The 27,541-nt window shown below is 36.1% G+C and overlaps 2 protein-coding genes, 1 long non-coding RNA gene and 6 other non-coding genes across 32 annotated transcripts in view; 8 read left to right on the top strand and 1 right to left on the bottom strand.

The window, feature by feature from the left end:
• LOC107802802 (uncharacterized) overlaps positions 1-9,179 on the bottom strand; it is a 29,930-nt gene extending 20,751 nt beyond the window's left edge. For 5 of the 24 annotated variants that reach the window (XR_012711106.1, XM_075256345.1, XM_075256403.1 and 2 more), the window contains exons 1-2: positions 8,908-9,179; positions 8,617-8,698 (exon numbers count right to left, since the gene is read on the bottom strand). The gene's annotated coding sequence lies outside the window, so the exon portion shown is untranslated. Of the gene's footprint in view, positions 1-8,433; positions 8,506-8,616; positions 8,699-8,907 lie in introns of all 24 variants that reach the window. The other 19 variants (XM_075256351.1, XM_075256352.1, XM_075256399.1 and 16 more) reach the window with 8 other exon arrangements.
• Positions 9,180-10,723: 1,544 nt separating this feature from the next.
• On the top strand, positions 10,724-20,194 carry LOC107806872 (uncharacterized). The gene is made up of 2 exons (XM_016631170.2): positions 10,724-11,220; positions 19,215-20,194. Exons 1-2 carry the CDS (start codon positions 10,857-10,859, stop codon positions 19,907-19,909), a joined length of 1,059 nt encoding a protein of 352 aa, XP_016486656.2. The 5' UTR covers positions 10,724-10,856; the 3' UTR covers positions 19,910-20,194.
• A 2,019-nt stretch (positions 20,195-22,213) lies between these two features.
• Positions 22,214-24,773, top strand: LOC107806953 (uncharacterized). Its single transcript, XR_001652801.2, has 2 exons — positions 22,214-22,460; positions 24,429-24,773. It is a non-coding gene; the product is annotated as an uncharacterized LOC107806953 (long non-coding RNA).
• LOC142165373 (small nucleolar RNA snoR134) lies at positions 22,524-22,679 on the top strand. Its single transcript, XR_012696167.1, has one exon. It is a non-coding gene; the product is annotated as a small nucleolar RNA snoR134 (small nucleolar RNA).
• On the top strand, positions 22,918-23,006 carry LOC142165351 (small nucleolar RNA U36a). Its single transcript, XR_012696160.1, has one exon. It is a non-coding gene; the product is annotated as a small nucleolar RNA U36a (small nucleolar RNA).
• On the top strand, positions 23,076-23,169 carry LOC142165279 (small nucleolar RNA Z223). Its single transcript, XR_012696139.1, has one exon. It is a non-coding gene; the product is annotated as a small nucleolar RNA Z223 (small nucleolar RNA).
• Positions 23,445-23,530, top strand: LOC142165371 (small nucleolar RNA snoR117). The gene has a single exon (XR_012696166.1). It is a non-coding gene; the product is annotated as a small nucleolar RNA snoR117 (small nucleolar RNA).
• Positions 23,756-23,873, top strand: LOC142165289 (small nucleolar RNA Z278). Its single transcript, XR_012696143.1, has one exon. It is a non-coding gene; the product is annotated as a small nucleolar RNA Z278 (small nucleolar RNA).
• LOC142165335 (small nucleolar RNA snoR97) lies at positions 23,963-24,068 on the top strand. Its single transcript, XR_012696156.1, has one exon. It is a non-coding gene; the product is annotated as a small nucleolar RNA snoR97 (small nucleolar RNA).
• Positions 24,774-27,541: the final 2,768 nt, after the last annotated feature.

Raw genomic sequence — 27,541 nt, 5'->3', positions numbered from 1 at the left:
TGTGGGCCACATATGAGCGGATATATGTTGGCGAAAAAGATTCTTCGAGTAGGGTACTATTGGCTCACTATAGAGCGTGATTGTATCAATTGCGTACGAAAATGCCATCAGTGTCAGATACACGGAGATTTGATTCATTCTCCACCGACAGAATTGCATACAATGTCAGCACCATAGCCATTTGTTGCTTGGGGCATGGATGTCATTGGACGTATTGAGCCAGCAGCTACCAACGGTCATAGGTTCATTCTGGTGACCATCGATTATTTCACTAAGTGGGTTGAAGCTAAAACTTTCAAGTCTGTAACCAAGAAGGCAGTGGTAGACTTTGTTCATTCCCATATCATCTGTAGATTTGGGATCCCAAAAGTGATCATCACGGATAATGGTGCTAATCTTAACAGCGGTTTGATGAAAGAGGTATGTCAACAGTTCAAGATTACACACCGCAATTCCACACCATATCGCCCCAAGGTGAATGGAGCGGTCGAGGCGGCCAACAAAAACATAAAGAAGATATTGAGGAAGATGATAGAAGGATCCAGACAATGGCATGAGAAATTACCATTTGCATTGTTGGGTTATCGCACTACTGTTTGTACTTCAGTAGGGGCAACTCCTTATTTGTTGGTATATAGAACTGAAGCAGTAATACCGGCGGAAGTTGAAATTCCATCCCTTTGGATTGTCGCTGAAGCTGAGATTGATGATGACGAGTGGGTCAAAACCCGTTTGGAGCAGTTGAACTTGATTGATAAAAAGAGATTGGCAGCTGTGTGTCATGGCCAGTTATATCAAAAGAGAATGGCAAGAGCATACAACAAAAAGGTGTGTCCCCGGAAGTTTGAAGTGGGCCAGCAAGTGCTGAAACACATCCTCCCACATCAGGCTGAGGCGAAGGGCAAGTTCGCCCCGAATTGGCAAGGGCCATTCATTGTAATCAGAGTGTTGTCCAATGGCGTTTTGTGTTTAACAGATATCGAAGGGAAATGCGTCGACATGGCTATCAATTCTGACGCAGTTAAGAGATATTATGTATGATTTCTTTTGATTGTAATTGATGTTTGTTTGTACTTGGCATTTATCGGAGAATGAAATGACGGAGGCAATTCTTTCTTCTATCCAAACACTTTAACCTTTGCTTCCCCCTTTGAGCCTTATTTATTCTTTCATACCCCTCTTTTGGAATCAGTAATGAAAATGAAAGAAAAAGAGAAGAGAAAAATAATGATAATAAAGACAAAAGAAAGTCACAAGAAAAACAAAGAAATTGGGAACTACGTTTGACCTGATTCATCAAAGAAGGATACGTAGGCGCCTCACGGCTCGGTCATAGTGTAACAAAAAATAAAAATCCCCAAGCAAGAAAAACTGGGACAGAAGTTTGTGTTTGTAATTTTGGAAAGAAAGTTTGATTCCAAGAGTTGTATTGTTTTACCCATCAAAATTATTTTGAACTCTTGATACCCATTTTCTTTAGTCATACACGAAAACCCATATTGATGTCCAAAAGACCTCCCGATCAATATCCGAGAAGTGCCAAGTCATGCAAACGGATGTCGGGGATAACACCCCGATCCCCAGCAGAGAAGAAGATCATGAACTGGAAATGAATTGATAGCCGAAAAGAATCCCCAGCAGAGAGTCATATCGGTAGCACTCCAATCCCGAGCTGAAAATAAAATAAAATGAGAGTCTTATCGGTGAAAACCTTCACAGGCACCATAAGGCGACAGAAGATGAGAGAAATAAAATGAGAGAGTCTTATCGGTGAAAACCTTCACAGGCACCATAAGACGACGGGAGTTGAGAGAAACGAGAGAGTCTTATTAGTGAAAACCCCCCGAAGGGCACTATGAGGTGACAAGACAAGATTGGCAGAAAGGATCCGCATTTGGCAAAGAGTTGAGTGCTTGTTTATCCCCAGCAAGATGAGGTCATCCCAAAGATTGATTGATACAAATAGACCGGGTTGGTTAATCCGGAATGCACGACATGATCGTTGGGATCGGTTATATCATTCAGATAAGTTCTTTTCTTTCCTTTTCCCCAGCATTTGTTCGGAAAAATTTCTTCTTTTTTATCTTTTGAAATCATCACTTTTTCATTTCTTGGTTTAAAGACTTTACCTCCCCAGCAGTTTGTTTTTGAAAAGGATTTTCAGAGCTTACCACCAGTTGCCAAAATGGTGCAAAGCAAAATGCGAATAGGACAGGCCAAAAATAAGGCAACAAAGCGAAAAGAAGTTTGTCGCAAGACCAAATGATGAATGGGTCTAGATTCCAAGAGGACCGAATTTCCAGGGGAAGTTGGAGAAAAACAGAAAAAACAACAGTTGAAAAGTTATGGATTAAATTCCAAGAGGATCCCCAGCAGATTTGCGAGATGTAGGAACAACTCCGGCAGATTATCGACCAAGTTCTGCGATGGTCGGACAACACAGAGCGAGGAAGGAAGAAAAAAGAAAAACCATCCCCAGCAGGAATATTATCCCCAGCAAATAATATCATCCCCAGCAAGTTTTGTAATAAAGCGCAAAGCAGGGAAGGAAGAAGGGAAAAACCATCCCCAGCAGGAGTGGCACGACCACTCACCACGTTTTGAACTAACAAATTTTTCTTTAATTTGAAGCAGGGAAAGGAAATGTTATTGACAGCGGGAAGACATGGCCACAAAGAAGATTATCAAACTGGGGCAGAAAAGTTTCTCTCATTGTGAAAATTTTCTTGAAATCAGATAGCCACTTGGGGAAGAGGGAAATAACACAAGTTTTAAAGGAAGTAAAATCCCCAGCAGTATACGAGAGAAGGCGATACAAGTTTTAAAGAAAACAATCTTGGAAGAAGCAAGATAACCCGAGTTTTAAGGGTAGTGGTCCGTGAATCAGTGCCATCCCCACCATTGTTAAAGGGAGGAAAGTAACTAGTCTTAACGAAGGAAGATAATTCCCCAGCAGTGTTATCCCCGGTGGGTTTCAGAGAAGTGAAAACACCAGCCGGAGGGAAGTAATTCCAGTGGAAGGAAAGCGCCAGCTTTAGAGAAAATAGTCTTTGAAGTAGGAAAATGACATATTTTTGAATAAAACACCGGTGTTATCCCCAGCAGTTTTCAGAGGAATAAAACACCAGTCGGAGGGAAGTAATTCCAGTGGAAGGAAAGCGCCAGCTTTAAAGAAAGTAGTCTTTGAAGTAGGAAAATGACATATTTTTTAATAAAACACCGGTGTTATCCCCAGCAGTTTTCGGAGGAATAAAACGCCAGTTTTGAGGGAAGCAGTTAAAAGAGGATGATTTACGTTAGAAGGAAATTGGTTCGGGAGGCAGGAAGGAACAACATCGATTAAAACACATTTTTAAGAAGTAGTTGAAGTCAGGAGCCCGCCTGGAGAATGAAGGTGTTATATTTTTAAGAAGTAGTTGAAGTCAAGAGCCCGCCTGGAGAATGGAGGTGTTGTATTTTTAATAAGTTGTTGAAGTCAGGAGCCCGCCCGGAGGGCGAAGGTTTACAACAAAGATCCCCAGCATAAATTAAAGTTCAGAAGTCGGAAGAAGGGCAACACTAGCCAGAAGAAGGCGGTTCAAGCTTCGAAGGAAAAATAATTCGGAGCTCACAAGAAGGAAATAAGCAGTTCAAATTCGGCAATCAAGAGAAGACTACGAGTCAAGACAGAAAGAAAGAAACATCAGAGGAAACACCAGTCACCGAGACATCAAAGCAACAAGAGACACAAGAGCACGGCTGAAGATCTAGGTAAGATTTTGTAATTCATAGACTATAGTTTAGTCTAGCTTCTTGTTTTCTTTCAGCATGGTGTAATAAGGAAGTCGGAAAGCAGTAATAACAGCATGCAACAACAGTAACATTGCAGTCCCATGGAAGGCCCAGCTACCAAAACTTCCCGTACTACATTGACCTGATTCCCTTTTAGCCAGGGATATGTAGGAAACCTCTGAAGCAAAGGTTCGGTTAAATCTTTTCAAAAAATGCTTCACACGGAGTATTCCAACAGGCAAAAATCGCTCGTATCCGCTCACTGTCTTTGCACGAAAACTCTTTGTGTTTTCGGACAAAGAGGGGCAGCTGTGAGCACGTGATTTTTGCTTCACGAAAACAACTCCCAAAGAAATCGAATAATAAAATAAATTGCTTTTGGGTACAATTTTGAGAACTTTGCGTGACATTTTGGATAATTATTTTTGTCTGTGAATGTTTAGTTTGTTTTAATTAATTAAAAAATACAAAAAATATATGTTGCATGCACATTTAAGATTTAATTGTGCACTTAGGAATTAATTGAACCATATTTTGTTTTAAGAGAAAGAAAATCACAAAATAATGTATTTTTTGCATTTCATGTTCAAGTTATGTGATTTTATTTGATTATGTGTGTTAATTGTTATTAAAAAGTTAGTAGTACTTTTGTAAATTAATCTGGTCCTATAAGCTAATTTAGGATTTTTGGAATTTTTAGTTTTATTAGTCTAAGAAAAGAAAGGCAAAATAAAAGAGTATTAAGTCATATTTGGGCCAAATCAATTTAAAGTCCAAATAATTTTTCTTCCCCTTTGAAATTGAAACCCGGATACCCAACCCATACCCCATCCCCGACCCGGTCTGCCCCATAGCCCAAACAACCAACCCCCCTTTCCCCATTTTCATTTTCATTTTTCTAAACCCATAACCAAAAAAACCCTAAACACCCGCCCCCTCTTCTTTCTTCTTCTTCTTCTTCGAACAACCACCCCTCATGGCTGCCCTCCTTCCCCCTCACCACCATCTACCCCAAGCGACCCCTCCAGCTCCAAACGACCACCCCCATGGCTGCTTCCTTCTTCATCTTCGTCCGAACGACCACCCCCTATGGCTGCCTTCTTCTACGTCTTCGTCCAAACGACCACACCCCATGGCTGCCCTCCTTCCCCTTCACCACCATCTACCTCAAGCGACCCCTCCAGCTCCAAACGACCACCCTCATGGCTGCTTCTTTCTTCATCTTCGTCAGAACGACCACCCCCTATGGTTGCCTTCTTCTTCGTCTTTGTCCAAACGACCACCCCTCATGGCTGCCCCCTTCTCCTTCTCCCTCGACACTCATTGTTGCCTCTCCATCGAGCAGTAGCGAGCAATAACATCTCTAAGCCACTGCTACTCCAGCTCCACTGTCACGCCAACGACCCCAGCAGAGTCCCCAGCCCTTTTCCATAACCACCCTCCAGTCCGAAACGAGACCAGCCATCCGAGGTCGGGCTCAGTCGTACGTCAAAACAGTGCGTCGAGGTTCCGTTTGAGTCCGTGTCTGTTAATCAAGCGTCGAAACAGTGTCGTGAACGAAGCTGTGTTTCATCGGAAGTTCATCATTGTTCGACGTCGAATCATTAGCATAAAGGTCAGCCATAGCTTGTTCACGGATTTTTTTTTGTTTGCTTTCTCTTTGGAATTTCGTTTTCACTGTGTGTAACAGAGCAAGAAAGTGCAGTAGTAAAGGTCATATCTCTTACCTCGAATCTATGCTATTCACGGACCTATTTGTGGTTTCGTTTTTAATGTGGGTTCATTTTGATAAAATCTGCGCATGAAGTATCCTACTGTATATTCGTTGAAATTATATGTGTATACGTTTTTCCTACTATTTTGAGTTCAATTGATGATTGTGTTTAGTGATTTGGATATACTTGTTTGTTTTGTTAAGTTTGTTTCTGATATGAATCTGGCCTTGTTGAATTGTCCTGATGTTGTTGATTGGGAGTTAGTTTCATGTGTTTTAATTAGTCAATTGTCAGGATTTCTCACTTAAGATTGGTTATAGCTGTTGTAGTTTGGTTAATTAATTTAGGAGGATTGGATATAGCTGATGGGGTAGAATGGTAATTTCAATAGTTTCAAGGGTATTTCGGGATTTAAAATTTTTAATTTGAGTGCTCTGTCCACTAAGCACTAATAATATTAAAATAATACATTATTTAATACATAGTGGGGGACAAGACATGTGGTAGTGGGAACTAATACATTTGTTTAATATAGTGGGGGACAAGACATTTACTAGTGGGGAACAAGACATGCAAGTGTGGGGAACAAAACATAATGGTATGAAAAGCTTAAAAAGGATTGATTAAAATATGTTGCCCATACCTGTTTTGGGTTATAAATAGGGTCATTTCAAGACAGAAAAGGGGGTTGGTTTTTGGAAGGAAAAATCAGTTCTCTTTCAGTCTTTTTTTTTCCAGAGAGTTTAGGCTGGATTTTAACATTTAAAAGTTCAGTAATTTGAGAGTAAAAAAAAAAGGAGGCTGGTTTTTAATCCTAAAAGGTTCAATGTTTGGAGAGTTAAGAAACTGAAAAGGGTTTCAATTGGTTCTTCCTGAGTTTGTATTGGTTATTGGCTACTGTTTTCATTAGGTGTTGCTGGAACTCTGCTGGTTCCTTCCTTTTTAATCTGTCACTGGGTTGTTCTGTCACTGTGTTGCTGTGTTATTACTGTTGCTGAATGCTCCTTCGTCTTCTTGTATTTCCGTTATCCAGGTACATGTTCTACAGCTCTCAAATTTAAAGGAAAGGAAGTAAAGAGTTGTTGGAATATCAATTGTAATTAATCTACAAACATGGAATATCAATTGTAATTAATCTTAGTTGGTGATTACTAGTTATGAAATATACTGTATTTAATTCTTTTGTTCAGTAGTCGTGAAACAGTTTCAAATAGTTTATGTCGCAAAACAGGTTCAAATAGTTTATGAAAATCAGCATGTTGGTTTAATAGGTCTAATTCTGAAATCGCGAGTTCACTTGAGTAAATAACATCATTTTAAATAGCAATGTAAATAATGTTAGTAACTAATGTTAGTTCTCGAATGTTAGTGATTCATGTTAGCTTGATGTCAGTTTTAAGCATTGATGCATTTTTCAACAAATCGTAAAAAGAGCTCAAAATGGCTTTATATTCCACATAGTTAACTCCAATAATCCAATTCATATAATGAAGCTAAAGTTGAACTGGATCGAAATGGTAGCTGGTTTGGTAATATTTACAACGACAGGCGGCGGATCTTAAGTTAGGTAGCGGGTTCAAACTAGAAGTTGTTTCCTTTTGTTTGGACCCGGACTTGAATTTGAAGCCCGAACTTTTAATGCTAATTGATTAGGATTTTTCTTTATTCTTAGAGACCAATAAATAGAAAATCATAGTCGCTTTAGGATATCCTTGAATAAAAAATGAGATGAGTCTCGCCAAATAAAAAATACAGAATTGCGGGGCCCTCAATAAATATTTGTTTTAAAATACTTAGACTTAGGGACGGGCCGTTTAGCCAATCTCACGGCCTTCCCCAAAAGATAACAACGTGCAAGTCACTTCCGGCGCACTTTAAATAATTTACTCTCTTAAACTCGGGTGCACATTTATGTGACCCAAAACCAAATCTCAACGAAGTCGAAATGTGTCGCTAATCACGGGTACATTGATTGTGACGTGGTTCGAGATGCATTTCCACAATGTTGCAAATTCCTTTTAAAAATAATGAATGAGACGAGGCTCGACAAACAAAAATACACAAGCTGCGGGACCCTCTATACATGTTGGTAAAATTACTTAGACTTCGGGATGGACCGTTTAGCAAGATTCTACGGCCCTACCCAAAATAATGATACGCTAGTCGCTTTAGGCGCGTATTTAATAATGTTATCTTCTTAAACTCGGGTGCACATTTATGTGACCCAAATCCAAATCTCAACAGAGTTGAAATGTGTCAATAACCACGGGTGCATTGATGTGACGTGGTTCGAGATGTATTTTCACGATGTTGCAATTCTCGGTAAAAAATAATAATAATAAGAGCGGTACACAGTTAAAATTTGCACATAGATTCAACATGTATAAAAAATCATATAAATAAGCCGAATATGACAGTTGAGCGACCGTGCTAGAACCACGGAACTCGGGAATACCTAACACCATCTCCCGGGTTAACAGAATTCCTTACTCGGATTTCTGGTTCGCGGACTGTAATACAGAGTCAATATTTTCCTCGATTCGGGATTCAACCGGTAACTTGGGACACCATAAATCTCCCAAGTGGCGACTCTGAATCTTTAAATAAAATCCCGTTTAGATTGTCCCTTAATTGAAAAAACTCCCTTTTACGCCCCCCTGCGGGGTGTAGGGGAAAAAGGAGGTGTGACAGCAGTCAGTTTCAATTTTTCTTCTTTTGCGTGCGTGCGTGTGTCCGCATCTTTATTTGTTTCTATTGTAATTGGTTCCATAATTGAAGCCTATATATTATTTTCACTCATGCAGTGTATTAAAGACAATTAAATACAATCTCAAGTAGCCGTTTCACCATTGTCATAAGGACATTAGCACAGAATTTAAGTGTAGTTGAAGCTTTGAACAGGAAAAAACACAATAAAGTTGAAAGAAGAATTTTATCAAACACTTACAGGACAAAGAGAGTAAACAACAGCAGCACCACAGGTTTAGGTCAAACAAAAATCAACATGAAGACAACCCTACTACGCATAATATCCATTAAGAAAATCAAATTTTGATTAACAGAGCAAAATACAATATTCAACTAAAAATAATCATAAAGAATACAAATGAGGTGGCAAAGAAGGTCTTACAGTGAGAAGGAGTTAACTTTGGGGTTTAAGCTACAGGTAGCTTTTTCTTGCTATAAACATCGTTTCTTCACAATGATACAGCCTATAAAAAAAAACCAAAAACAAAATATTGATATTCCATTTCAGTTTTTGGCCCTAGAAAACTTTGAATTTTTCAGTAGAATTCGAATTCAAAAACATCGAAAGCAATAGCACAATCAGCAAAAAAGATAAAGAAATTGCACTTATGGATATGCAAAACAAGTTGTTATTAAAGATCAGAAAAGCTGAGTTCTTTGGTAAGGAAATTACACTGACAGAGATAGAAAATCGAAGATTTCAGAAGTGTTTCAGTCTGTGAGGTGGAACAGATATCCCTAATTTAAACACCGACCAATTTTAATCAAATACCAGTGAGTAAAGAAGAACGATGGAGAAATTCTCGTGTTGTTACTGAGAAATCCAGCAAAAGCTCACGGAGAAAATTCCATAGAAGATACAGAGGAAGAGAGATGCTGGGAGTAAAATCCGATGAAATTTCGTAGAAAACATCGATATGTATCTGTAGATGCATTCTCATCTCATATGCAACTTACTCAGCAAAGTTCAGCGCACGTGTAAGCGCAGCGGGAAATAGAAGGTATGTGAAAATGCCTAAATACCCTTTAGCAGCAAGCAGACATGACGACCTTCAGCTACTTCTCTCGCTCTTCTATATATTAGTAATATAACTAGTATTAGTACCCGCGCAATGCGCAGACAAAAATCATATCAAATTGTGATGTAGGTTGTTTGAATTATGTGCGAATAACCTTAAAATATAAACCTCTGAGATAAAAATTATATAACATTAGATATTAATTATGAAGAAGGATATGAAATTATTGTTCAAATCTCGTAGTGGACAACCTATTTTATATATATATATATATATTAGCATAATCCTTAATTGTAGTACTTGCATTTCATTTTGCTGTCAATATTAAAGAAAACTAAACATGTCATGTTGTGATCTGTCTTGTTTGAGCACATTAGATAATATTATTTTAACAAAATTCTTACTATCACTTTGCTTTTATCTGAAAGACTGAAAGTCAAATATGTCTTATTTATCACATCATTTTTATGCAAATTCTTTTTTTTTTGTTGTTCTTTTCTTATAGTTATTGTATTATTTATTAATTAATATTATTATACTATCATATAAGTTTTTATTAGCTTAATAATTAAATTAATGTCTTGCTTATTATCCTTTAATAGTCCTTAATAAATATAAATATTTATTCTTGAAATTTGGTATATTCTTAAATAACTTTCTCATCTCAAATTCAAATATTTTTTTATCATTCTATTTTCTAGATTGGACCGCATTTTCAAAAATTTATGTTATGCTTTCAAACTTAAATTAACTGTACTCAATTCAAATATTAATCATACAAAAGTATTTTTCTTAATTGTTTGAACACACTATATCTAAATGTTATAGTAATATTTACGTATAAGATAATTGTTTTCTCGATTTATCAATATTAATATGACTTCATTATTATTGTTATTAAAATATTTTTTTACTGATTCTTTAGTTTTTTTCTTACCTTATAAATAATTTGTATACTTTCATAAGATCTTATTTTGCTGCTTGAATTTATTAAATTTTTAAACTCAATAAATCTTTAATATTTTAAGCAAATTTTAGTTTTATTTATATTTTAACTTACTCCAAAATATAAATATTCATAGGTTATCTCAATTTACGTATCTTTATATTTTTATTTTTTTTCTATTATAATTTTTTTAATTAATTTTTTACCTCCATATTTCTAGCTAAATTTTTTACCTCCATATTTCTAGCTAATATAGAAGAAAATCTATGAGTTGATCAATATATAGATACAAATATATATATATAGATTAGATTTGTCTAAGATCTATTTAGATTATGTATAAGATTCATTAAACTACTTCCATTGATTATGTTTTCATTTATAATTTCTAATTATCAATGTTGTCCTAAAATTTTCAAGTGAATACTGTTAAATAATCTTGGAAATATTAATTCCAACATTGACGCCTTATAAAATAAGTCAGTTACAGATATGACCCGGGAAAAAATAGTTTGTATGAATTGATTGCGGGTCGGGCTCAATCGGGTTACCGAGTTTTGCAAAACCCCAAACCCCCACTCTTGTGAGTAACTAATTTTCCAGCAATGGCAGAAGTCTAAAAACTCCAAACCTTAACCTCTCTGACCTCCAAAAACAATGTCGATTACACTCTCAGCTCTCTCATCTTCAATCTCATCTCTCAATAAACCCCATAAAATCTCCTCCTCACATTTTCCTTTAAATGCTTGCCCTCGTAATCAGAATATAGCTTTTCCCTTATCTATAACCAGAATTAAACCTTACGAGCTTGAATTGACCCAAAAAAGATATTCTGGGATTTTTGGTAGTAATTTTGGATTTTCGTTAATTAAGGAAAATGGGTTTATTGTGAAAGCTGAGAATGGAAAAAGTGTTGAGAAAGCTGAAAACGAGGCTCGTGGAGAGAGCACAATGCCAGATAGATTCAGGTATTTGACCAAAGAAGCTCCTGATAATCCTGTTAGATGGCCTTGGTTCATAGGTATGTACAATCAAAACTCTTTATAACAGTCTAATTTATTCCGATATTTTTTGTGAACTGTTGTTATAGAAAACATATACTATAACATAACATGACAAATTGGTTCCAAAGCAAACTTGGTTGTTATAGTTAACTATTATAGAGGATGACTGTTATAGAGATGTCTATTATATACAATCAAACCTCTCTATGCAACTTTGTTGTTCCGATATTTTTTCACTGCTCTAGTGAACTGCTTTTATAGAGAATACTATAACATAACATGACAAATTGGTTCCAAAGCAAACTTGGTTGTTATAGTGAACTATTATGGAGGGTGACTTTTATAGAGAGGTTTATTATATACAATCAAACCTATTTATAGCAACCTCGTTTGTTCCAATATTTTTTGGCTGCTATAATGAACTGTTGTTACATATAACATATACTATAACATAACATAACACATTGGTTCCAAAGCAAACTTGGTTATTAAAGTGAACTGTTACAGAGGATGGTTGTTATAGAAAAGTCTATTATATAGTCCCTTTGTCTCAATTTATGTGATACTTTTTCCTTTTTAGTCTTACTTAAAGAATAATATCTTTCTATATTTAGAAATAGTTTAACTTTAAACTTCTCATAATCAATTGGGACACGAGTATCTTTGGCTTGTTTTCAAAGCATTTGGTTCTTTCTTAAAAATTGTGCTTAGTCAAACATCATACATAAAATTGGACGAAGAGACTAGTATTCTTTATTTTGGAATAAAATTGGCCCCAAATAAAGCAGAATGGATATACATGATTCATATAGTCGACCGTGAGCAAGCATAGTTGATTGATTTTTCTGTTTTACTTAGTATTTTTTAGAATGAAATTGGCTCCCAAATAAAGCAGAACAAAAAAAAATTATTCGTATAGTCAACCCCAAGTAAGCCTAGTTGAATTGGATTGCTCTTACAAAAAGAAGAGAAGTCAGCTTTTGTTTCTCTGTTTCACTTAATTTGAATGTTTGATGTTTCAACTTATATTATTTCCTAGTTGTGATAATTGGAGAATTCATAGAGAGAATATTGAGATGAGGGTAGAGATCATTCTCTGGAATGGACAAAATCTGAGCGAACACTGCTCTTATTTGAATGAAGCAAAAATATTGCAATCTTTATAATATTAAATGTTGTTATTTCCTAGTAGCAGTCCTATGGCTTATTAATGGTAACTTAAGAACTACTTTTGGTTGTGGTTAACTCCCATAAAAAATGGAAATTATAGACATTTCAAGTCCTCTTAAGCCTGAATTGTGGATTTTTCTATTAGCCTCTCTTTTGTTTCTGTTTAGTAAATAAGATTTTATTAGAAAAGCACCAGAAGGAGGAAATGAACTTTACATAATTACAAAATACTGATAGACTAAAGAAATTATTGGACATAAACCCAGGATAGTTTTCATTTCTGTTCTATTGGGCCTTTGTATAGTTGGGCCTCTTTTCCTTTCTCTTATACTGGGAACCGGCCCGTGTCCGGATATTATTGATTATTGGACTACACTGTACATACTAATAGACTTGATTGAAGTCTATTGAAGATATACATCATTTTTCCTCTCTTTCTATTTACCCGATGGTTTCTTAGTTTCTCTCTAACACCGACTAGAACCTAGGGTTTTCTCATCTCCATTCATGGAGATTCAATCTCTTCTTGCAAGTTAACATGGTATCAGAGCGACGATTCCTGACGTACTCGATGAGCCGGTTCATCCTATCAGTTCAGTTTTCTCAATTTTGAGTTTTTTCGTTGTATTCGATGGGATATGGTTTGCGATTTTTCGGGGAATTTGGGCTTTTTCCGGCGTCAATTGAGGATAATTTCAGCATTTCCTTGTTCTAAGTCAACAAGGCTCTACTCCTTCGAGTATTGTGAAGGAGATACGGTACTATCTGTTCATCCCTTGCTAAATGGGTTTTGTGATCTAATTGAACGATTTGTGAAACTACTGTTTGTGTAATTGATTTTAGCTGAAATTTTCTCTGTAACCTGTTCTATACGTGTTGTAGTGTTAAGTCCCAAATTTTGCCCTTAATTGTTGTTTCAAACCATGGGTACAGAATCGAGCACTTCCTCTCCTGTCCTTCAGTCTCCTCCTACGCTTATTGACTCTTCTCATCCTCTCTATGTTCATCCATCAGATAATCCTGGTGTTCTGTTAGTGTCAGTTCCCTTTTCAGGGACGGGATATACTTCATGGAGAAAAAATGTTCTAATTGCCTTGTCTGCTAAGAATAAAGCTGAGTTGATCAGTGGTAGAATTCCACAACCCTCACCTACTTCTCCTCTTTATGATTACTGGGTAAGATGTAATGACATGGTCTTTGCTTGGCTAAGCAATTCCTTATCCAAAGACATCGCAGGCAATGTTTTACACTGTGATACTGCTAGGGACCTATGGAGGGATATAGAAGAAAGGTATGGACAATCTAGTGCTAGTAGGTATTATCAAATACAAAGGGAAATTGCAGGGGTATCTCAGGGTTCTTCCAATATTGCTAGTTACTACACTAGGCTTAGGAAACTCTGGGATGAGTTGAAGACTGCTGCATTTGGTCCAGCGTGCACTTGTGGGGCTGAGCCACAATGCAGTGATGGTCAGAAACTTATTCATTTCCTCACAGGGTTGAATGAGACCTACTCAAATGCTAGAAGCAATATCCTTATGATGTATCTTGTTTCAACTCTGGGTAAAGCTTACTCCATTCTTCTTCATGATGAGAGTCAAAGAGAAATTCAACCATCTGGTGGTTTATTTCTCTCGGAGTCAGCTTCCTTTTCTGTGAAATCTACATCTGCCCCTGTTCAGTTCACTAATGGTCCTAAATCCTTTCCTCAGAAAGTCAATTTTGACATCAAAAGGACAACTATTGTGTGCAAATACTATAAAAAGACTGGGCATTCTGTTGACAAATGCTACAAACTTCATGGGTTCCCAAGTGATTTCAAGTTCACAAAGGGCAGAAAGTCTGTTGCTTGTGCTCAAGTTGACACTTCTGCATCAGAGGATCAACAGTTTTCTGAAAATATCACCAACAATCATGTTCATGGGTTCAGCAAAGAACAGTACCGAGTATCTCATGAGCTTATTTCAACAGTCTCACATCTCCCCTTCTCAAGATTCAACTGGCAACACTACTGCAATGGCTGCTTGTGCAGGTGTGGTCTGTAGTCTTGCTGTTTAATCTCTTGCTTTGTGTTGTGCATCACAACTAAAAATCAACACCTGTATTCTATACTCAGGTGCAACCAACTACATGACACCTAATAAACGCTTGTTACACAACATCCAAATTTTGCTTTTTCCTTATCTTGTCACACTTCCAAATGGTTATAAGGTCAAAGTTCATTACACTGGTTCATTACAACTATGTGATGATTTGATTTTATCAAAAGTCCTCTTAGTCCCTTTCTTTGAATTCAATTTAATCTTTGTGCCTCAACTAGTTGATCAACTTACTTGCACAGCTTTCTTCACCAAATTTTCTGTCATTTACAGGGCCCTTCTCTGAGGAGGCCATTGGAAATTGGTAGAGCAGCAAATGAACTTTATGTCATTGATTCTGCAGCTACTCTACCAGCACTTACATCATCTGTACATAGCATCACAAATAAAAGATCAGTCAGTTTACCAGAGTCTACATGAGTTGTAAATAACATTTTAAATAAGGCATCAGTTACTTTGTGTAATTATAGTGCTTGCATTTCTACTTGTAATCCTGATTGCCCTATTAATAAAACTGATCTTTTCTGGCATCAAAGACTAGGACATATGCCCTTTCATAGAATGAAATCTATTGACTTCTTATCTGATAAGTTGTCTTCTAAACAATCCTTTATTTGTCCTGTATGTCTTTTAGCCAGACAATAGAGACTCCCTTTTTTGGATAGTTCTATTAAATCCACTAAACCTTTTCAATTAGTACACATTGATCTATAGGGTCCTTATCATACTAGAACATATAATGGTTTCAAATATTTTCTAACCATTGTGGATGACTTTTCAACGGTAACTTGGACACACTTACTTCCTTGTAAAAGCAATGCTTTGATCTCATTAAGGCCTTTGTTTTAATGGTCAAAACTCACTTTAACCTCCATGTACAAACTATTAGGTCAGACAATGCCTTTGAACTTGGCTCTAGTGCCAAGGCTTCTTCCTTCTTTGCTGAGTTTGGCATTCTCCACCAAACTACCATTCCCCATATTCCTCAACAAAATGGTGTGGTTGAGAGAAAGCATAAGCATCTTCTGGAAACTTCTAAAGCATTACTATTTCAATCCAAGCTTCCAATTAAGTATTGGGGTGACTGTGTGCTCACAGCTACCTATCTCATTAATAGGTTTCCTTCCACTGTCCTCCAAAATCTCTCCCCTTATCACAAACTACATGGCCATCCACCCACTTATACTCATCTAAGAACCTTTGGCTCTCTATGTTTTGCAACTATACCAAAGGTCAAAAGAGATAAACTTCAGCCAAGAGCCTCCCCTTCTCTTTTTCTGGGGTACCCTTTAGGAAAAAAAGGTTACAAGCTATTGGATCTAGCCAATCATTCCATTTTCTACTCTAGGGATGTGGTTTTCCATGAACACATTTTCCCTTACCACTCATCCTCACCTCCTTCTGGCTTCCCTGCCATTTCTGATCCTTTTGTGGACTCTTAGGCTTCTTCTTGTTCTCCTCCCTCTTTTGCTCCTCCTCCTTCTCCCATTCAGTCCTCTCACCTCCTCAGTCAGTCATCACCTCACTCCTTAAATCAGTCTTCTTCTCATCCTTCCTCTCCTCCACTCATTCCTACTGCACAACCTCTCCCCCTTAGGAAGTCCACCAGGGTTTCCCATGCTCCAACCTATCTCAAGGACTATATTTGTTCTTCTGTTCAACTCCCTGCCTTTTTACCCTCTGAACCTCGATACTATCAGCAAGCTGCACCACATCCTGCCTGGCAGGAAGCCATGGAAAAGGAATTTCAGGCCTTAATGCTAACTCCACATGGGACATTGTGCCTCTTCCACCTGGGAAAAAGGCAATCCCTTGTAAATGGGTGTACAAAATCAAACAAAAGTTTGATGGTTCCATTGAAAGGTATAAGGCTAGATTAGTAATTAGGGGTGATTCTCAAAAGGAGGGCATTGATTATTTTGAAACTTTCAGCCTTGTTGTTAAGATCACAACAATCAAATGCCTCCTTACCCTTGCTATTAAACACAATTGGAATGTACACCAAATGGATGTCAACAATGCCTTTCTCCATGGTGATCTTAATGAAGAAGTTTACATGAAGATCCCTTTAGGTCTGTCTGTTGCATCCACCTCTTTTGATGTTCCTTTAGTTTGTAAATTGAAGAAATCACTTTATGGGCTAAAACAAGCTTCTAGGCAATGGTTTGCAAAGCTTTCAGAGTCTCTTGTTTCAAAAGGCTACTCTCCTAGTAAGAATGACTCCTCTCTTTTTACTAAAGTGACTCCAACTTCTATTGTCCTTCTTGCTGTTTATGTGGATGATCTTCTTTTGGATGGCAATGATGATGCTGGAATGCTAAGCCTGAAGTCCTTCCTTGATCATCAATTCAAGATCAAAGACCTTGGGAGTGTCCATTATTTTTTGGGCCTTGAGATTTCTAAGGTGGAACAAGGGTTTCTTATCAACCAGCAGAAGTACACAAAGGAGCTCCTCTCTGAATTCCATTTTTCAGAGGTCAGACCTGCTCTCACACCCCTTGATCCTCATGTCAAATTATCTGTTGACTCAGGGGAAGCTCTTCCTGATCCTACTGTCTATAGAAGATTAATTGGCAAACTGAATTTCCTTCAACATACCTTATTCAATGTAACATCTCAGTCAATTTCTTGTGTCTCCTAGAGTTCCTCATATGCTGGCTGGTTTACATGTTCTCAAATACCTCCTCAATAATCCTACCCAAGGCATTCTGCTGAGTGTTGCCCCTGATTTCTCCTTAAAGGCTTATGCAGATTCTGACTGGGCTGCTTGCGCCATTTCCAGAAGATCTGTGACTAGGTATTATGTGATTATTGATGATTCACCTATTTCCTCGAAATCTAAGAAACAACCTACTGTCTCTTTTTCTTCTGCTGAAGCAGAATATAGAGCTTTAAGGAAGGTTGTTACTGAGGTGGTTTGGCTTACAAGGCTGTTGGCTGACATGGGGCTGTCTATTACTGCTCCTGTCCCTATTTTTTGTGATAGTCAGGCTGCCCTCCACATTGCTAGAAATCCTGTTTTTCATGAGAGAACCAAACACATTGAGGTGGACTGTCACTATGTGAGAGATGTGCTTTCTTCTGGGCTTATTGTTCTTGAACATGTATCTTCTGCTGATCAACTTGCTGATGTTCTGACCAAAGCTTTGACAGGTGTTCCCCATCATAAGCTCTTGTGCAAGCTGGGTGTGCACTCACCCTCCAGCTTGGGGGGGTGGGGGGTGATAGGCTAAAGAAATTATTGGACATAAACCCAGGATAGTTTTTATTTCTGTTCTATTGGGCCTTTGTATAGTTGGGCCTCTTTTCCTTTCTCTTATACTGGGAACCGGCCCATGTTCGGATATTATTGATTATTGGACTACGATGTACATACTAATAGACTTGATTGAAGTCTATTGAAGATATACATCATTTTTCCTCTCTTTCTATTTACCCGATAGTTTCTTAGTTTCTCTCTAACACCGACTAGAACCTAGGGTTTTCTCATCTCCATTCATGGAGATTCAATCTCTTCTTGCAAGTTAACAAATACATTAGTCAAAAGTGGTTGCAACAGTCAACCTTAAACAAAGTCAATCGCATGATACAATCTCATTGCCTTGCTCTGCTTTGTCATTATTATTTTCCTTCAGGATCTTTTTTCACTATTTACACTCCATTATAGGTGCCTTGGTTACCTTTAATTTTGTACTAGTTTCTTTTGTTCTAGTCTTCTAAGGTTCTCCTCTTTTACTATACTACAGGATTGTCTGCTTTGTGCAACAGTACTGTTAATTGTGATCATTGTTTCTTTGATAATCCCTGTGAATTGACGATGTAGGGTGCTACCAGTATGATTAACTTCTATGTGTATTTGATGACTGTTGAAATTTACCTTAATACACATTATGCAACTCTTCAACCCCTACACCCCCCCCCAACCCCCCAACCCCACCCCAAAAAAAAAAACATTAAAGAAAAGACCCACACAACAAATGTATTCATTCAGGCAATCTATTTCCATAGATAGATTATGACTTATGCAGTACCGGCATATTCTTAAGTTTGAGATCTAGAAATTTCAATCTTAAGCCATGGGATAGGTCAATAATACACCTAAAATATCATCTGAGTATACATAATGATTGAGTGGTATAACTTGATAGAATCAGTCAATTTTCTATTCTTGGTCATTAGTTTAGCTGAGTGCCCCAGTCTAGGACGGAGATTTGCGTAGTTGATAGTATAGCTGCTGCTTGGAAAAAAAGGAGTATAACTGCTACTGAGTTGTTGAGTGATGTTAGTGGTAGTGCAACTACTTTATCGAGCCTTGCTTAGGTGGTAACAAGGTCACTGTTCTCTTACTCCAATGAATTCCTAGAAATTTTGAAGAATTCCTCAGAATTCTTCTATGTTGGTTTACTGTTATATCTTTGTCTGGATTACATGGTAGGTAAATAAGAAGGATTAGTTTGTCTCTTCTATGTTTGTCTTTTTGCGTTGTAAGCTTGGCTTTTTCATATTAGTTAAAAGCAGCCCAAGATACTGTGTAGTTTTGGCGGGCAACTTGCCAGGACATGTATCTGTTGTAAAAGCATCATATAGTTGTTGATCATTTGTGTTCCTTACAGTTCTCATTAAGTAATGGATCGCCTCCTCGTTCTGCACTTTTCTTGTGTGGCCTGCCCTCTATTTATGAAGAAGTGTTCAATAGATATAGATAGAGTATTAAACTAACTCTGTAAGTTGTCGATATGCAGCATTGGCCTTTCTGCTATATGCCTGGAGAACTGTCTTGTGGGAACTGTCTAATTGGAAAAAAGCTGTGGGTGCTATCTTCCGATTTCTTGGTTACATCCCGAAACTTGCATTGTTCTTTATATACTACTTCATAGGGGATCAGATCACAGCTGTAATTAGATTTATTGAATCAACAATTTACTCCATTCGAGCTTTCTACTCTGGTGTAGTTGCATATGCACCACTTCAAGAGCTGACAACAATCATAATTTTGGCATCTTGTGTACTTGCCATTGCTGAAGCGGCTGTTCCAGATTCTGTGAACAGCCAACCGTACCTTCTTACTGCAGCTGGAATAATGGGATTCGCTGCTGTGAGAGGTTATATCTCTGAGCTGTTCTTTTGGTTTCTACTTGTGGGCTTGTTTGTCTTTGCTCGATTTATTAGAAAAAGAGACTATGTGTCTTCCGCATTGCCTGCTGCAGCTGTATTAGCTGCTGTGGGAGAGCCTTGGATTAGAATGGTAGTAATGGTTTCTTATGCTGCTTTGGCCGTTATGCAACATTCTACGATGCCTTTGAATAAAAGTGAAGGTGAAACTACCGGTGCAGTTAGGAAGGTCCCGTTGCCTCTGATATGTGCTGCATTGGCCATTGGCGTTCGACTTGCTGCAAAATGGGCTGGTTATCGGCATTTGACTTGGATGATTGTTTGATATGCAACAAGTCTGCCCCTTGTCCGCGCTGATAGAGCATTCTTAGTTGTTAGTTTCTACAGTGGCAACATGTTTTTTCATTTGGCAAAATTGCTGCTTCTTTCTCTTTTTTGCCTGTCCAGTTCTTTTGTACAACTTATCTTTTACGGAGCTTATTTTTCTTTCAAATTATGTTCTAAAATCCACTGTAGTTGCAGTTTTTATTGGTTCTTTCTGTTTCCTTTTATACATGCAACTACAATGTAGAAGAGGCAAGACACTCAATGATATTGGCTATTTCAGATATGTGTGCGATTTTGCAAGAGTGGCGTGGTAAAAAACATAAAATTGTGAATTTGATTGAAACTTGTCAGATGACTAAATTTTTGTTACACTGCAACTAACCTATTTTACAGCAACGTAAATCGTGATTAAAAAAAATCAATACATCTAATTGAAGTCATTCAGTAAACAATGTAAGTTGTCTTTCAAATTTTAATTAAATCGTGTTCAGAATATAACTTTTAGTTGGGAAAGGTGTCAAAGTAATTTAACTTTGTGAAATAGCAGATTTCCCCATTATTAATAGTTGCGTCACATTTATCTTGTCGTTACCAAAATGGGCTAGATTGTTTATATTGGTTAATGGTAGAAGCTTTCCAAAACGTGGTCCTCTATTATAAAGGAAAAAAATCAAATTTGTCATTGAACTATGCGAAATGATGCAGATTTGCCCCTAAATTTTGAAGATGATCACTATTTCGAGAGGACACCACTATTTTCTTCAACACTTATTTCTATCCCCAAGCTTAAAGAAACCACCCTCAGACTTTAAATAAGTCCAAATGGAGCTCAAACTACAATTGTACGACCAAATCTAATCCTCAATTATATCGGAACTTCATCAATACAATTCCATCACTAATCTTTCTTAGATCGCCAATAGCGATGTCAGAGCTCCACATCGACCTCCTAGTGCTAAAATAAACTCAGGCACAAAGAAATCAACTCCTAAATCATTTGCAACAGAAATGTGGTCTTTTCGTGGAGGTAAAATAGTAATTAAGAGTCCCGAAGGGACGACCCAGTTGGGTTTGGAGTGCGATATCCACACGGATGACGCCGGTTCGAAACTAACTCTATGCTTTTCTGGGTCTGAGTCTGTTGTACGGGACTTGCCTAGTGCGGTTTACATCCCCTGTGTGGTTTGCAGGTTACTACATAGTGGGGGTTTACCCATTACGCACAGAGTGCTCATCCAAAGGGCAGAGACTGTAGCAGCTGCAAATTTTTCTGGGATTCCAAAAAAAAATAGTAATTAAAAAAGTGATAAAGATTAAAAGTATGACAGTGTTTATTTGAATGAATGATTTTTGTATGAAAATTATTGTTGTTCTTTTTTGGAGTGTCGTGGGAGTTAGAAGCAGGCGTGGAGTAACAATGATCTTCACGTGATGTTTTTAAAAGTGGAAAATATTAATCGTTATAATGGTGATCGATTTAGAGGGATGAAATATATTGGTCGAAAGAAATAGTGATCAATTTTGAACAATTTCGCAAAGTTTAAGGGCAAGTGTAGATCATTTCTCTTAGTTCAACGAAAAATTTGACCTTTTTCCTTTTAAATGAAGGTTCACATATTGAAAAATTAGTGAATAAGCACGAATATAAACCACTTTTACCATGTCAAGAATAGATTTAATAGGATTGCACAAACACAAGGCAAAGTGCAGCAATAACTACTTTTAAATCTGTTATTTAAAATATATTCATAATTTACAATGTATTTAAAAATTAGTCAATTCACTCAAACTTCAGAACTAAGTATTCTGAATTTAGAAATTCAGGACTTAATGTTCTGAAGTTTTGAGCTGCTAATTTAAAATTCAGGACTAAGTGTCCTAAATTTATGAACTACTAATTTAAAACTCAGGACATAAGATTCGAATTTCTGGACACAATTTTCGAACTTTAGGACACGATGTCCTAAAGTTTGAGCGAAATTGACTAATCTTTAAATACATTGTAAATTATAGATATATTTTAAATAACATGCTTAAAAGTGGCTACCTGGTGTCATTTCCACACAAACTTAAAACTCCGTGGTTGGAAAAAATAACTAGCACAATCTAAAATTTCAATATTTAGAGTAGACAATAAAATTACTTAATGGGCAAAATACAAAACTAGTAGGTCGACAGAAACTAATTGTATTTCTTATATAAAAATGTATAAATTTTTATACATATATATAATAAACCTATATACAAAAAATATATATTTCTCTTAATAATCAATATATGAATTCATATTCCTACATTTTAATTGTGGAATAGAAGAGCCCATTAGCTTCACAGATCCAGAACGGCGCAATTAGGGTTTCACTGACCCCCTCCTGTCTTCTATAAAACTAAGCCACAGCTCTCCTTGTTATAATACCCTGCCTCTTCTCCTCTTCCTCCAATGGCGTCTGTAATAATCATCGGAATCACACCCGAGCCTCTCTGACGCTCAACCGAGCAAATGCACCTGTTCAAAATCACGATATGAACTTTCAAATTATTGATCTGAGGTCATTTACCTTTATCTGTGCACTTATTTTTCTCTTTTCATTTCAGCTAAGTAAATTGTAAGTCTGCACGTAGCCTCCCGGGCTCGTCTGAGCAATTTTTACATGAAGTTAGCAGCCCCAAAGCTCGTGCTATATCTACCGCCGCTAGTGTTGCAGTTTAGCCCTTTTGTACCTTCTTTACCCTTGGCTTTATCTGTGTCAAAATCAACGGCTACATTAAATCCTCTTTACACTATTTCTATGTTAATTTCTTTTTTTTAATTTAACCAAAAAATGCCTCATATCACCTTTAGCTTATTTTCTTCTTACTCTGTGAAAAAACTAAGCTAGTCAACGAGGCTGAAATTAAAATAGCAGTGTCAACGTGGGGTTTATTGCATTTTTCTTACTGTTTTACTCCTAAGTCCACTGCTATATTGTAAATATTTGTTTTTCTAATTTGGGATTTTTTTAATGTTGGCTATGATTTAAAAATTTATCCGCGCTTCTGAGAGCAATCTATGAAGTATACGATAAAATAATGGTTGAATTTCTTAATATGAGCCTATGTTTTCTAATTTTTTCTTACTATTAAGTGAGTTTTTGACAAAACAAAAATTATTCAGCTTATTTGGTTTTTGGCAGTGATGATATATAAATACAGCTTTAAAGCCAGTTCTGCTTCTGAAATTCCGTGATTGATAGAGCTGTTTATTTCTCTGAGCCTCAATTTCATTAAGAAAATTACGTTTTTCACATAGTTTTGTCTTAATTTATGTGCTTTAAGTATAATTATTTACGTATAAAATGTTTTATTTATTGTTATGTTTAGCTATGTATACAAATAGTTGACCTGTCTTAATTGTACAAGTGGTTGAATTTGGATAAATGTAACAATTTTATGATTTTCTTGAATATTAAAGGTTGAGAAAAATGTTTTTAAGTGTGATAATTAATGGAGTATTGTTTATTAATTAATGAACGATTGATGTTTTGTTAATAAGAGGCCAGTGATGTATGGTAATTGTCCGTACCATATGAGGAGCTTCACGGCTCCTTTGATTTTAAATTTACCTTAATTTCTGAGGCCTCTTTAATCTTCCTCATTTTTCCTTATAAAACATTATTGTTCAATAGGTGACTAAAGTAATATAATAGCATTATAGCTAGTAAAAGTATTGTTTTTTATTGCTTAAACCTTGGCAGAGTTTGGCAGTGATGCACAAAGCATCTTGCGTTCATGCAGGCCCTTAGTAAGGGCTTGAAGCCGGGACAACTAAGAATTATACTGTTGCTCTAAGGCTTATTGTCTAGTTGCTGATGATGATATAATCTATTTTATATGAGGTGTAGTGGATCCAAGTCCCTGCTTTTGCAGGGGGAACCTCTTGGCGAAACAACATTACAAATGATCATATTGGATTTTTCTGAAGCTATAATTTTTTTAGTTTTTTCAAAATGGGATTTTCTTTCTTGCTGATTTCTTAATATGCTGAAAAAATGAGTTTCACTATACCCTTGCTCTTTAAATGTGGATGTAGGGTCTGAAAAACTCATATAGTTAAGTGCTGTCATCAGCTTCTTCACTTGTACCAAACATGTTTGGAGTCAAATAAAAGCACTACATTTTTTGCGTTTTTAGTTCCATCTAATTTCCTTTTATTTGTTAGAGTTGAAGAAATTGTGATTGTTTATTATTTGGAGTTGCGATTGTTGACTGTCAAATGTGCAATATTATTGTAGTCTGATCAAAGATGATCAAGTATATCTGATACAGTTTAGGACCATATTCACTATTTGATGATTAACAAAATATGATCATCACCTTTTACTCTTTGAGCAAGTAGTGAAAATGGTTCTAAATTGTTTTGGACATACTTTATCCTAGCCGATGTTGGAGTATTTTGAAGGATTAAGACTGCTTCTGGTACCTATTTCTCTTGTACTTTTGTTGATTATTGATATGTCACCTCTTATAACCAATCACAGCACTATTGAGTTCCAGTGCTCTATGTCACTGTTCCCCACATGCCAGATTTGGTTAGCAGCCTTGATTAAGTACAACAAAGAAATGTGATGAACAATTATCAAAGATCAAAGGATCTTTGTGTGATGATTAAACAAGTTGCTATCTTGCATGCAATTGTATCAATTGGCCCTTGTGGTTTCAACTAGAAAAGCTTGCTCAACACACCCATTTCCAGATTAGTACTTGTGTATTATGAGAAAATACTCCAGAAGTTGGCAAAAATGTCCATACGCTTAAAATTAGTCTGATTCATTACTGTAATGTATAAGAAAGTGTGTTTCTGAAATGAGACGTTTCTTCTTGCATTTTGTTTGAATTGAAAAATGATAATATGATACTATCTTTTATTAATTTTGACTAAAAAACTGTACTATAGGGACATTAATTTGAGCATTGGGGCATAATTTTCAATATATTTACCAATACCATAGTAAAAGTCTAATTATATAAGAAATAGGCGAGAAATTATAAAAATGTATATTAAATTCACAGTTATCTTTCTTGCTGAATAAAGTTAAAATAGCACGGCTAGTCAGTTTTCGGACTGGTCATTGAAAAATAGCCAGCGTTTGCAAAATCATTGAAAAATAGCCACTATTTTGCTGCAACGGGGACCGGTCCAACATGGCATATTGGAGATCAATGCACCTGTGTATGAACTTCCAGCATATTATGCTGGAACTCCAACACGCGAAAAGTTCCAGCATAATATATTGGAGATTGGAGTAGGACTGTGCACGGATCGAATTGGATCTGATTTAGCCTATTTCAGATTCGAATTTCGGATTTCGGATTCTGAAAAGGGCAATCCGAATCTGATCCGAATTAACATTGGATTGGATCGGATTTTAAACTTTGGATCGGATAATTTTTCGGATTGTCGGATCGGATTGTCACAAAAAATTTCAACAATTTAAAGTTCATTCGGTGTCTCTATCTCATCTTCCATCTACCAAAACAAACAAAAAAATCAAAATAAAATCAAAAGTTGAAGAATAGAACATGAAATAGACATAAAAGACAGAAGAGAAGAGAAGAGAGGCGGAAGAAAGAGACATAAAATCAAAGTAAAATCGGAAGTTTGAGTCATTGAGACTCTTTTAGTCTTCACTGAAGAGAAGAGAGGTGCAAGAGAGGCGGAAAAATCTAAGTGAGTGAGGGTGTGTGTGAAAAATGAATAAGCATAACCCTAAAATTTTAGTGTGTATTTATATAGGTACATATAATTTCGATATCGGATCGGATCGGATTAAAATCATACCAATCCGAAAATCCGAAATTTGAAATCCGAAATCCGAAATAGAGTGGATCGGATCGGATTTCGGATATCCGATCCAAATGCACAGCCCTAGATTGGAGCACATGTGTATGAACTTCCAGCATATTATACTGGACCGGTATATTATACTGGAACTCCAGTATATTATGCTGGAGTTCCAGTATACTTATGCTGGAACTCCATTATAATATACTGGAGTTTTAGTATACTTATGCTGGAACTCAATATAATATGCTGGAGTTCCAGTATACTAATGCTGGAACTCAAGTATATTATGCTGGAGTATTTTTCGGATTTTGAACAGTGTTTTCATTCAGATTTAGTGACTAAATTTTGATTACTTTTGAAACTGTTGCTATTTTAAATGACCACTTGTAACTATGGCTATTTTCGAATTTCTCCCCTGAATAAATGGTATTTATAATAGTACTAGTAAGGGATAGCCCATGTCACGCATGGGCCCAATAACACTATTACCTAAATATTGAAGCCGTGAAGATGTGTGTGCTAGAGTTAGACCGAGTTCATCTTCAAAGGATACTAAAGTCATAAGGGATTATATAATAAATTGTCAGTAAGGTCCAACATTAACAGCTTGTTTGCATGATTGTTGCTTATTGTGTTAGTATCGTATTGTTACTTCAAATACAATGTTTATTTTGATTATTACTTAAATTTATAATATCATATCGTTAGATCTGTCGTTATGTAACGACGAAAAGTGATTATGTAATGATCGATTTGGTATGGTCACATTGTTACCTTATTTTTTTCTTTTGTCTTACCTTTTTATTATTAAATAATTTTATTTTAATTACATGTATCCTCTCTTTTTGTACAATAATTCTACCCAAACCTTACTCTTTTTTTTTTTTTTTTTTTAATAAAAATATCTTTTTCCTAAAGTTGAAGCATAGAGTTTAATGTTCTTGTCGTTTGTTTTTTTTATTTTTGTAGATCCATCAATGCTCTCAGATCCCAATTAAAACCTTCTTTTCCTCGCAATTCTTCTGTAAAATTTAAGGTTTTTTGCTTAATTTTTATAAATTTATTAAGATACTGTAAATGATTAGGAAATACGTCTTCAATATCATTGTAAAGAACTAATACTTCCAACAATATCACACTAAATTTGCACCAAGCTAATCGCGTTGTTTGTTAATACTTCATTTTAAACTATAAAGTTAATCAATTTGGATCTTTTACATATCAGTATTGTATGCCTAATTCATTTTACCTTTATTATAAATTATTGAATAAAAAATATTGTTTTTTGGTAAATAAAGATATTTATTACCAAGTTGTAAAACTGTACAATGCCATACTGAACTGGCTATCCGGAAGATTGGGCAAAGCCCCCAATTCCTAGTAATGTTTACTTCTTTGGAATAGTCTTGTATTACTTCTAGAGTATTAGTTTTGTATGTTAGTTTTATTTTGGCAAAATACATAATTTACCCCTTGAACTATAGACCAAATCCCCATAACATATGTTTTGCGAACGAAAATCACTTTACACGCGTAACTTTTTCAAAGTCTGTCTAATACACCTTGCCTTTTATTTTTGATAAATTTTTATAATCTATTATTACAAAAATAATTTTCTTTATTCCAATAAATACCTTGTATTATAATATTTTTGGACATCAAACAATTAGTTCAATTTTTTCATCCACTAAAGTGTTGTAAAATAACTGCAAGTAATATAAAAACTTGCAGACAGAACAATAACAATTTTTTTTTTGGAAGGAAATGGAAATTGATGTACTTTGGGTGGAACATAGCTGCAAAAAG

This window comes from Nicotiana tabacum, chromosome 1, assembly GCF_000715075.1.
Source record: "Nicotiana tabacum cultivar K326 chromosome 1, ASM71507v2, whole genome shotgun sequence".
Classification (NCBI taxonomy): Eukaryota; Viridiplantae; Streptophyta; class Magnoliopsida; order Solanales; family Solanaceae; genus Nicotiana; species Nicotiana tabacum.
Note: the sequence above shows the minus strand (reverse complement) of the source record. Positions and strands in the feature narration are given on the sequence as shown.